This window comes from Lontra canadensis, unplaced genomic scaffold, assembly GCF_010015895.1.
Source record: "Lontra canadensis isolate GAN:19392208 unplaced genomic scaffold, GSC_riverotter_1.0 scaffold14, whole genome shotgun sequence".
Lineage (NCBI taxonomy): Eukaryota > Metazoa > Chordata > Mammalia > Carnivora > Mustelidae > Lontra > Lontra canadensis.
The window spans coordinates 16,424,859-16,437,423 of record NW_022631008.1 but is presented as its reverse complement, the minus strand read 5'-3'; the positions used below and the strand labels follow the sequence as shown (position 1 = coordinate 16,437,423).

Genomic DNA, 12,565 nt, shown 5'->3' with positions numbered 1-12,565 from the left:
AGTTGGCTTTTCCTGAGTGAGCAGCAGGGGAAGGCAGAACCAAGAGGAGCCATAGCCCTTTTATAACTGTATTAGAGTTCTCCAAAGGAACAGAAATAGGAGGGTGTGTGTGTAGCTTTATTCTGAGGAACTGGCTCACATAATTATGGAGGCTGGCAAGTCAGAAGGCCCACATGGTGAGTGAGCAAGCTGGAGATGCAGGAGAGCCAGTGGTGTAGTTTAGTCCAAGTCCAATGGCCTGAAAACCAGGAGAGCCAATGTTCTCGGTCTGAAGGTTGGCAAACTTGAGACCCAGAAAGAGTTGATGTTTCAGTGTCGATCTGAAGTCAGTAATAAGCTGATGCCCTGGTCGAAGACCATCAGGCAGGAAGAATTCTCTTAACGTGGAGGACAGCCAGCCTTTTGTTCTGTCTACTGATTTGAATGTTAACCTCATCCCAAACCATCCTCTCAGAAACACCCAGTATAATGTTTGACTGAATACCTGGGTACCCTGTGGCCCTGTCAAGTTGACATGTAAGTTAACCATCACAATAACCTAACATACCATCACTCCTGCTATGTTCTTTTTGTTGGAAGTAAGTCACTAAGCCCAGCACTCTCTTAGAGGAGAAGAACTAAGCTCCATTTCTGGAAGGAAGAAGTATGGAATAGTTTGTGGACATATTTTTTAAACTACTCTAGGCACTGGGCTTGGGAGATTCCAGTGTTCATTAGTAGGAGTTCCAGAAGGAAAAAAAGAAGAAACAAATGATAGAGAAGTAATATGTGGAGAGAAAGTTATTAAGAATCTTCATCTTCCATAATGAAAGATACAAATCTTTGAATCAGATGTTCACTCAGGAAACCAAAACAGAGTAAGTGAAAATAAATCCTTAGATACATTGTCATGAAATTGCAAAATATGAGATAAAGGGATAAGAGCTACTAAAAAAAGGTCTTATTACCTACAGAGGAAGGGAATTAGAGTGACAGTAAACTTACCAAAATAATAGAGGCTAATAGGTATGGAGTAACACTTTCAAAGTTATGGAAGAAGGTAGCTGTCACCCTAAAATTTTTTGCCTGGCTAAATTTTCATTCAAGATTGAGAGAAAATATAAAGACTAAATAAGGTATTTAACTTTCTCTGACTCACATTCCTTATCTGTTAATAAATGGGAATAGGAGCACCTGGGTGGCTCAGTCCATTAAGCATCTGACTTTGGCTCAGGTTAAGATCACAGGGGTTGGGCTCCCTGCACAGCAGGGAGTCTGCTGGTACCTTTTCCTCTGCCCTCCCCCGCCTCACTCATGCTCTCTCTCTTTCTCTCAAATAAATAAAATCTTTATACATAAGTAAATAAATGGGAATAGTAGTATCTACCTTATAGGTTATTATCAACTATGTTTACTGATATATCCCAAGTGTCTATACAGTGCGTAATACAGAGTAGACATTGAATAAATGTTTATTAAGTGAGCAAATGAGTGTATGGGGTTGTTGTGAGGATTAATATATATAATTTTTAGCAGTACCTGACATGTTAATAACTACTCTATAAATGTGTGTTGTTGTTAAGATTCTACCAAAGATTTTTCTAAAAGAACTATTAAGAATATTCTTCAACAAGAAGAAAAATTCAGTGAGAAGTTATCAGATATAATCAACAGTTATGATACAGAAATTGATAAACTGCCAATAAGTTAAATACAATTGATCCTTGAAGAACTTGGGTCGACTTGTGAGCAGATATTTTTAAATAAATATAGTTCTATACATTTTTCAATAAATACAGTCCTCTATTTTTCAGTAAATATAGTACTCTACATGCATTTTCTCTTCCTTGTGATTTTCTTAATAACGTTTTCCTATGTCTAGCTTGCTTTATTATAAAAATACAGTATATAATACAGCATATAAAATGTGTGTTTAGCTGACTATGTTTTTGGTACAGCTTCCAGTTAACTGTAGGCTAGTAGTAGTTAAGACTCGAGGGAGTCAAAAATTATACTTATGGATTTTTGACGGTGCAGAAGTCAGCACCCCTAATGCTGATATTCTTCAAGGATCAACGATAATGACCATGGGGGAAGAAAGAAATAAAAACCGATCTTTCTGTAGTACTTTTAAAAAGGTAAACTAAAATCTTTAAGGTGATTTAGAAATTCATAGGGAAGAGCAAAGGACTGGGAACAGTGACGAATTTTGAAAAATGAGGAGGTGTTTGCCTTACCACCTTTACAGACTTATTACAAAGTATAATAATTAAGACTGAAGTGTTGGTGCAGGGAGAGGCAAATAGACAAGAGGAACAAAATGATCCAGAAATTGACTCATATATATACGGAAACTTGAAATATAACAGAAGACACCACAAATAGGTTTATAAATAAGGTAGAATCTTCAATAAGTTGAACCAGGAAAAGTGGTTATTCTTAAGGAAAAAAAAATGAAGTTTGATATCCTGCCATATATAAAAATCCATTACAGTTTGGTTGAAAACCTATGTGTAAAGAAAAACTTCAATGCTGTCATTTAAAAAGAAGAAGAATATCTTCCTTGAATAAAGAGCGACTCTTAACTGACTGAGCCACCTAGGTGCCCCTCAAAGAGGGACTCTTTATAAAAGAGAAAAAAATACAAACATAAAGGAGAAAGATTGATGTGACTCTATTAAAATTTAAAATTTCATATCTCATGGGTGCCCGGGTGGCTTAGTTGGCTCAGGTCATGATCCTGGGGTCCTGGGATTGAGTCCCCACATCAGGCTCCCCTTGCTCTGTGGGGAGCCTGCTTCTCCCTCTCCCTCTGCATGCTACTCCCCCTGCTGTGCTCTCTCTCTCTCAATCTGTCAAATAAATAAAGTCTTTAAAAAAAAATTCATGTCTCAGAAGCTTCTATAAACAAAGCAGAAGACAAGTCTCACATTTAGAGAAAATACTTGTAATGGATATAGCTAACAAAGATTGGTATCCAGCATAGAAAAAAATTCTTACAAGTCAAGAAGGAAGAAAGAACCTAATGGAAAAAATCAGCAAAGGATATGATTAAGCAATTTATGGGTCAGGAAATATGAGTGGCCCATTAACATAGGAAAAGATCTTCAACCTCACTAGTAATGATATGAATGCATTTATACCGTTATACGACATATTTTTTAAACTACTCAGGAAACCAAAAGTGGACGTTAAAAAGGATGAAAAGACTGTGTTGGCAAAGATGTGGGGACCCAGTACTCTTATTGCTGATGGTAGCATTAATTGATGCAGGCACTCGGGAAGGCTATTTTGCAAAATCTAATATAGTCAAAGCATACTAAAAATCTAGAAATTCTTCCTCTGGTATGTGCTCTAGACAAAAACTCTTCTAGAAAATGTACAAGGAAGCATGTATAAGAATGGTTATTTTAACATTCTTCGTTATGCTAAAACTTATAAACTAAATATTCATTAAGTGAGAGTATATGCTGTAATATATTTACATAATGAAATAGGATACAACAGTTAAAAAGTCAGTGAACTAAAGCTGTATCAACATGAACAAATTCCTCACAAGCACTTTTGAGGAAGATACAAAAGTATATGCGTATTTATATAACATCCTTTATATGAAAACCATGTAAACAATATTCTGTTTATGGATCCATAATGTATAATATCATAATTTTTAAGCATTTTTTTAAACACCAAGTCGTGGTAAAGGTTACTTCTAAGGAAGTAGTGAATGGTTGGAGGGATTCACAAATACAGAAGAGTAAGCAAAGAAAGCAAAATGTTAAGATTTGGTAAATCTGAGTTGCAGCTACATGGGTATTCATTATCTTGGATTCTGGACTTGTCTGTATACCTGATATTTACCATTGTAATAGTTTAAAACAAATTACCAGCAAGTTCCTTGAGCGAAGTGAGTGTATTTTTTTTTAATGATTCCTAATCCGTGAAAATATGTGGATTTCTCTCTAAAAATTCTCTATTATGTTCTGGATCTTGCTCGTGGGGAAAATCTTTCAAACAACCTTATCATAAGGATCTGGTATTTTTTTTTTTTGAAGATATTATTTATTTTTTTGACAGAGACAGTGAGAGAGGGAATACAAGCAAAGGGAGTGGGAGAGGGAGAAGCAGGCTTCCCCATGAGCAGGGAGCCTAATGTGGGGCTCCATCCTAGGACCCTAGGATCATGACCTGAGCCAAAGGCAGATGCTTAATGACTGAACCACCTAGGTGCCCCAGGATCTGGTATTTTAACAAAACAAACCTAATGACGTTTTCCCATCTATTAGTAAGTTAAAATAGCGAAGTACTATAAAGAATCTGAAAATTAACTAAACTTCATAGAGCTGTTCTAATGCCAACCTTCTGAAAGCTACATGGGATTGTCTTATAAATATAAGTGGTCTTGAAACTTAAACATAAAATCGTAAAATCAATATAAACATTTTTTTTTTTTTTTGCTTAAATTTAAAGAAATACCCGACAGTGACACAATTAGTCTTAAGTCTAGTTTTGTTCTGGGCCTATTATTTTATTTTTGCCTTATCTAAGTTTATTTTATCTGAAATAGTTATTATTTTCTCAATGAGAATCTTATCTGGTTTTGAACTCATGTTTTGTGTTGCCATTGACACATTCTTTATCCTTTCCCCGACTGACACTTTTCTGAACACTTGTCATTTAACTAGATAGGATTGAGTTAAAATGTCTGGAAAGAAATTTTGCCACATAAGTTTGAGTAGGTTTTTTTTTCCCCTTAATTTATGGAATTAAAAAAAACCCTAAATTTCCAGTGAAATTTGAATGCTTTGCATTATTTGTTTCTTTAATGTTTCATGGCGGGCATTTCATCAAAGGGAATTAGGACTAGAGAGATCTTAGGTCCCGTGCTTGTGTAGCAGTCCGGCATACCTTTGGGTTTCTTTAGTGGTGAGACCGTTTTCATTGCACTGAATAAATGGGCTTAAATGGCAGGAACATGACTAGAAAGTGCACATTATATATGTTCCAGTCAGCATGTTGCTAGTGACAGGTGCTCAATGGTTGTTGGTATCATTGTCAGCAGAGAGAATCCTTTGACATTAAAGTCACCGGCTCGATCCTGATTTGGGGTGACTTTATTGGCAGCTCCATCAGGCGGCCGCTGGTCAGTGAATGTCAGAGCTGCCGCTATTCTTAAGAGTGTCACCAGCCCTCTCTGCGTTTTGGCTTTTTTTCCCCCCCCCTTTTTTTTTGAGGGAGGAGCTGTTATCTTGTCTTATTGTTCAGTCTTAACCAGACTTTCCAATTGCTTACCTTTGGGAAATGGGCCGAGAGGTCACAGGGAATATAGGTATCAGTAGGACATGCAAAACCATATATGAAATGGGGACTCACATGGAAACTGGTAATGATTACCTTGACTTCAAGCCAATCAATGGTGGGAGCACCTGGGGACTCATTAAATGGTATTTGTGGTGTCTGTAACCTGGGTTGTGGGCTCTATTTCGAGAAAAGCAATGACAGCCTCTAACGTCTAATTGACCTCTTCTCTTTGTTTCACTTTCTCTCACTTTCCGTATTTGCCGCCAATGCGGTCCCTGATGGCAGCAAACAGCGCTGCTCAGCATTTTGAACTTCTGTTCAGAGCTTCAGCACCTGAGTTTGGGCAGCTGTGTAATGGTGAGTATTTGAAAATTCTTTCTCCTCCCTCGCTTGTTCTCTTTCTCTTCCCGTGGGCTAATGGCATCCTGACCCGCCCACTCCCCACGCACCTGCAGCTTTTCAGATTTACGGTGAACTACGGTGTCCCCCGCTTTCAAACATTTTTCTTAAATTGGAGAGTATGTCTTCGAAACATTGACACTATTTATCTATGAGAGCAAGAGAAGAAGTGTGCGTGGTTGAAAAGAGTTTGGTTCTGCCTCAAGCCAGATGTTATTTCAGACGAGCTATTTACCTCTCTGGATCTCTTTACAAAATAAGAGATCAGTCATACCCACACACCAGTAGCGCAGTAAGTTTGTCACAAAGCTAATTTTAGTTTTTTAAGTTCTGCAATTATTTCCTGGAAATGCTAATGATTTAGGTAGGGGTTTTTTTGTTTTGTTTTGTTTGTTTGTTTTGGCTGTTGTTTTTGGTGTGTGTTTGTTTTATTGTCCTTATTGGTTAAGAGAAAAAAGATGGGCACCCTATGTTAGAACTCAGATTTTTTTGAAATGTTACGGGTCCATTAAATCCAAAAGCATAAGGACTATTAGACTAGACAGTCTTTAAAGTCCTTCCAGATTTTAAAATTATGACTTTATGTTCCACTGAAAGATTTCATGGAATGAGTTAAATTTTTTCCATCTGAGTAATGTGGCTTGTGAATACTACTGAGACTCAAGGGACAGTAGAAGTCGTGGTGTTTGTGTGCACACTCAGAGCAAGTACATCTCCCAAGACAACTGACTGCGGAGCAGTCCATCCCTCTTTACTTTCATACCTCCCCCTTTCAAAACAGATTCAGGAGATTCCAAACCATTCCAGTTTTGGGTCCACTTACTAGGAAGACCTGAGTTATTAGCAGGATGGTTACAAGATCAGAGAAGTTCTCCTGAGGTCCTAGGCTTGGATTCAATCTGAAAGAAATCCCATGTGAGTACCTTTTAGAGCTCAATGATGGCTTCAGAGCTGCCCCAAGATTTGGCAATATAGGGTAGAGAGGCCTGTTATGGCCACTTGTCTATGTCCATATCCCCATGTGAGAGCCATCCTGGTGGTTAGGCCTGATTAAACCCCACGTATGGGCTCTGACTGACCCCGGTCTCTGGAAACAATATTGGGAGCCCACTAACACAGTATTAGGCTTTCCTTACTTTTGATCAAATATTTACCTTAGTAAACCATTTCATGGGCTTCTCTTGAGTCCCTCTGAAGATTCTTCTAGATGGGCCCAGTGACATGTGATGGCTCTGTCTGTGACAACAGACCAGCCACTTACTGCCACTTGGCTCTTTGCTTGTTCCTAGCCTGTCATCTTTAGACTGGTGAGTGCCCTGTTTAATTTTGGCTAGAGGTACTTTTTTCTGCCTGTTACTTACCTCCCCTTAAACTGGAGCAACATCCTCTAGAAAAGCAGGCCTCTGACCACAGACACATTAAATTAGGGATTATATACATTTGTCGGTAGAATGAGGTGTGTTTTAAGTCAGCATTTTCAAGTTGACCCAGGGAATATTAGTCCTGAAAGATATTCAGTTAAGGAATTGGGGGACAGTGTATTGGGGAAGGGTGACATAGAGATTCCTGGCCAAAATTAGGAAATGATGCTTCTCTGTCTTCTTCCTGGAGCTTTCACTGGTGTGTCCTGCAACAAAGAAAGTGTGTGCCTTTCCGTAAGCCTGTGTTTTCCAACTTTAGTGGTCAGTTTCCAACTTTAATGGTCAGTTCCAACTGACCACCGAACCCACAGTTCCATATTACTTCTACTAATATGTGATATACTGTAGAAAATGCTCCTTAAAGCATGACTTTTCTTAGGCATTTTAATAAATGGGCTATTTATTCAATTTTTTAAAAAGATTTATTAATTTGAGAGAGAGAGCGTGAGCAAGGCTGGGAAAAGCAGAAAGAGAGGGAGAAACAGCTTTAGCAGACCCCATGCTCAGTGTGGAGTCCAGCATGGGGCTCAATCCCACGACCCTGAGATGAAACCAAGAGTCGGATGCTTAACCGACTGTGCCACCCAGGCACCCCAGTAGGCTTTTTTTAAATTAAAGTATGTAGTTATCAGTAAAATATGGTTGCTGTTGATATTTGTATTCTGGGAAATTAAGTTTTAAGGACTTGACATTGAAGTTCAGAAATACTACTAATACTGCTGATCCCGTTACTGACGTTGTGGCTGAAACATTCGCACCTGTCATAGAAATACTGTTCGCATTTCACAGCAGGTCCAGGGGTCACCAGAACAGTAACACGGATGGATCTTTGTTGACACTTTAATACCATGTTTATTTCAGTTTCTTTCTGTCAATTGACCAGAGGACAAGATGACCGATTTTAGTTTTGACCATCAAAATAGTAACAATCAGAATCATGGGTTTTGGAAAGTTACTTCTTTGTAAAGGAGTTAATTGACTGCGCTAATTTTCGAAGCTGCAGGTTTGTATAGTTCGGGTACACTTACTTAAGTAGTTATATTGCCCCCTGCCCAAATCTCTTTCTCATGGTCTCCTGCGTGATTCTCCCACACACAGTTCTGAAGACCAGAACCTTCAAAATCCTCATGACTACACCTAACCCATCAGGCCTTAGTTCAGACTCAAAACATATCCCCAAATCTGTCCATTTCTCCAGTTCCACTGCTGTAAGCTTAATCCAAGCCTTTGTCTCTATACGCTCATGCAACTGGGCTTCCTCTCTCTCTCTATTCTTACCCACCATAGACCATCCTCCAGACAGAAACCAGAGGAATTTTTCTTTTAATGTAGATCATATTTGTTTCAAATCCTCCATTGATTCCTTGGCTTAATGGCCTGGCCCTTGCATAGCTCTCTGCCCTCGCGGCCTCTCTCCTTACTCCCCTTGGGTCTCGTCACTCACCTTGGACCACGCCCGGTCCTGTATCTGTTCCTTGAATGCACTGGGTTCATTTCTGGAAATCCCAGCAATCACCATTCCCTCCCTCCCTCTCTCACTCACTCCCTTCTTCCCTCCTTCCATCACACCTTACAATGAGCACCTGACAGGCTGATCACCCTATTTTATTATTTTCACACCACTTATCACTCTCTGTATTTATTTTGCTCATTTGTCTGTACGGTCTTTTCCCAAAAATGTGAACAAAGTCTTTGTATTCTGGTTCCCTGTTGTTCCTAGCCTCTGGAGTGATACTGGCACATGGCAGTTGAAAAAAGGAATAAACAAATGAGCAAAAGGAAATAGTAATTGGAAGTGGTAGCTCTTTTGTTTCCTTTTGACTTCTGGTGATCATTTTGGTACCTGATTCTAAAACAAATGGAAGTCTTAAAAGAAACCTGTTGAAACAAACATTATTAAAGTGTATAAAGCCCATGAACTGAAATGTTTAATCCTTGTCTGGTCAGGGAGTAGCCTGTGATCAGGAAGTAAACTAGTGGACACCTGCGGTAAGTGACACTAGCATATGATGATCTAAGTTATTTTTGTGCTGTATATCCAGTCCCCAAATACCTCATTTGACTCCACACCAGTATCATTATTAGTACTCTCAGCATATTCACATACTATTTCAGAGCCTGGCGAAGTGCACAGCTTTGTCGGGGCGATCTTCTCTACCCACCAAAGCTGATAAATTATGTATAAAAGAGAAGAAACTAGGCCCCGTCGATGAGAAGCGGCAGCGAGGTCAGAATGGAAGGCATTCAGAACAACACAGAATCCTCACATTCTTTATGAGGGTTTCATACTGCTTTGGGATTTCATTCATGAAGTCCCTTGTCTGGAGTTCTGTTAAATGGATTTTTAAGTAGGTGATGGTTCTTGCTGTTTCATGAGACAGTAGCAGATCCGTGAGACGAGTGGGTAGATCTGTATTATCAAGAACGTGGGTCTGTTTACATGGAAGCAGACAATAGGAGATGATTAATCCTGTTTTAACTTAAATAAAAAGAGTGTTTTAACTTGCTCTACACAGTTTGTATTTCTGAGCACAATACGTCAGAGACTGGAATGATTTGCTTTCCAGATTGAAGACTATGACGTGATAGCCAGTATGATAGGAGCCAAGTGTAAAAAACTCCGAACACTGGACCTGTGGAGATGCAAGAACATCACCGAGAATGGGATCGCGGAGCTGGCATCCGGCTGCCCGCTTCTGGAGGAGCTCGACCTGGGCTGGTGCCCCACGCTGCAGAGCAGCACCGGGTGCTTCACCAGACTGGCACGTCAGCTCCCCAACTTGCAAAAACTCTTCCTCACCGCTAACAGGTCTGTGTGCGACACAGACATCGACGAGCTGGCGTGTAATTGTAGCAGATTACGGCAACTGGACATATTAGGTAAGGGTGCAGTAGAGAGATTTGTTTTAAAGCCTTGACATGACTTGTTGCAAGGAAAGAAAAAAACAAAAAACACTTCTTGGATACAGTAAAATGTTGTCCTGATAAGGCTGCTTGGTTTGAGGAGGTGCAAGATAGGCTAATTGATACCGAGAATAATGGGTAAAAGAGTAAGGAAAATAACAGAATTTTGTAGTTGAGTCTAGCAGAAAGCTGTTATAAACAAACACTAATTCTTGGTCTAGTGAGAAGAGTGAGAATTTATATGAGCTATGTTCTCCATTTTTATTAAAGACAGAGAAGAAATTAATCCATTTTTATAATGAATTACACACACACACACACACACACACACACATATATATACATAAAGCTTCTTGATGTTAAACTCGTTATTAAGGAATATTGCCAGATCTCCATTCCTGATCATTCTAGATTTTAGGAATAGTTCTGCCCCAGTGAAGATCTATTGAAAAAACCTTCCCAGTTCTGGGATTCCTTGTGTCCTTATTGCAGTCCGTCAGCGGGAGCCCTGTGAGGTGTTGCTGGCAACACCAGAGTTATAATTGCCCCTACAGTTGGTGCTTTGGGACTCACATAGCACTCGTACTGTGTTCTCTAGTATAATCTGTGAGTATTAGTAGGTTAGCCCATGAAGTGCTGTTTATATCCTTTCCTGTTTATTAAACATTCAACCACAGGAAAACCTGAAGATTTTCAGCTTCTGAGTTTGGTTTCCTTGAAAACTCACAGTCCAGGTTGCATGTTACTTATTCAAGCTACTTTTAGACAGAAATTCTTGCCTAAAAATTTAGGAAGAAATTCTTGCCTTTTGCGTGTACAGTTTGGGCTAGCTACTTCATCTATGTTGTACTTTCTTTATTCTTCCTAGCTCAGGGAATCGGCTATCATTGTTTTTCATAGAAGGGGGACTGGAGGCCGGCAGTTAGTATATGGCAGAACAGTAGTTCAAATGCCAAGTTTTGGGCCCCAGCATAGTGAGCACTTTTTTTCCATCCCACCACAACTGATTTTCTTGCTTCTTTTTTTTTCCTTCCTACCTACGTTCCACCTTGAATTAGTCTAGACCTTTTGTAAGAGAAGTATTTGGGGAAGTTCAAGAACATGAGAGAGAATGAGGAGTGGTGGCCAGGGCCTTTAAAATTGGATTGCTGATCACATTAGGCTTTGCTTCAGAGATTGGTAGGGATTGTTGGTTAATACCTGTCTTACAACCCTCCCCCTCAAAACCTCATACAGTAGAGATGAAGAGTAGCCAGCGTCTGAAAGAGATGCTACAGAACCACAAAGATAGTCGGTAACACTGATCTAAAACAAAAGCACAGTTGTGGTGAACAGTGGGGTAGGTGGTCCAGTGGCCTAACTTTGGCCAACTAATGGATGAATTACTTGACAGAAACATAGAAGAAAAATAGGTAAGAAGTATAATGGCTTCTTTTTGAAAACATTTGTAACTTTCCTAAATGTAAGAGCAAGGAAGTATGGAAGGTTCCAGTCCAAGATGGCAACATAGGAAGACCCTGAACTTACCTCTATGGAACACACCCATTTATACCTGTTTATAGAACAGTTCATCCTGCAGAAGAGCTGACGCCTGACTGAACATCTTCTGCAAGGCGGGAAATAGAACAGCAACAACAATTGAAACACAGTAACGGAAGGAACCTCACCCCCCCCCCAGCCCTGACAATGCCAACAGCAGTGGCGGGGGAGAGTACTGAGGGATGGGGACCAGATCTCTCTGTCCTTGGGCAGAGAAAGAAAGCCTCAGTATAGAAGAGCAACCAGCATACAAAAGAGACAACACTGGGAACCCTGCCAAACTGCATTGGCGCTGGGGGCTTACTCTCTGGGTAGGAGAGACTGGAGAACAACATAGTTTATGTTCCTACCCCACCCCACAAAAAGGCCTAGACCCCAGCAGGATTTGGAAACCACAGTTCCCAGTCATCACAGTGAAGCTGTGACCTCAGTGAGACCAGGGTCCACAAGTCCCCTTTGGGGACAATGGCACTAGGGCATAGAAAATAAGCTGTGGGATTTTTTGTGTGTGTGTCTTACTTGTTTCTGTTTTTGTTTTCATTTTTATCTTTTTTGCTTTTCTCATTTTTTCTTTTCTTCTTCGTCTTCTATTATTATTATTATTATTATTATTATTATTATTATTATTTTCTTTCCCCAGAAAGTCATGATCTGAAAGAGCAGCTAGTATATAAAAGAGTTGGTGCTAGAAGTCCATCAAACAGTGGGAGGAGCTGCTAGGATGCTCTCAGAGTGGGTGGGGCTGATGGACACGGTCTGCACTCCCCCTCCACCTTGAAAGCACAGACCACTGCACAGTCTGGGCACCCTAACGAACCTGGTGCCTCAGTGATCCCTGGGCCCTTAGCCCACACCAGCCCCAGCTGTCCCACCAAGGCAGTCACAAAGTGGTGCACACCAGGACACACCTGGTTGGTTCTAACTACAGCCCCAGCCTTCACACCAAGGTGACACAGGTGCAAAACACCCCAAAACACTCTAGGCCCACACTGCTTTGGCTTCAGATGACTTGCTAGGACACC

At 40.1% G+C, this 12,565-nt stretch overlaps 1 protein-coding gene across 1 annotated transcript in view; it reads left to right on the top strand.

Moving 5' to 3' along the window:
* Positions 1 to 12,565, top strand: part of FBXL4 (F-box and leucine rich repeat protein 4) — a 77,035-nt gene that overhangs the window by 56,511 nt on the left and 7,959 nt on the right. Inside the window, exons 7-8 of the mRNA XM_032858174.1 lie at positions 5,566 to 5,637; positions 9,668 to 9,980. Of these exons, the coding sequence (XP_032714065.1) occupies positions 5,566 to 5,637; positions 9,668 to 9,980 (385 nt within the window). The remainder of the gene's footprint in view (positions 1 to 5,565; positions 5,638 to 9,667; positions 9,981 to 12,565) is intronic.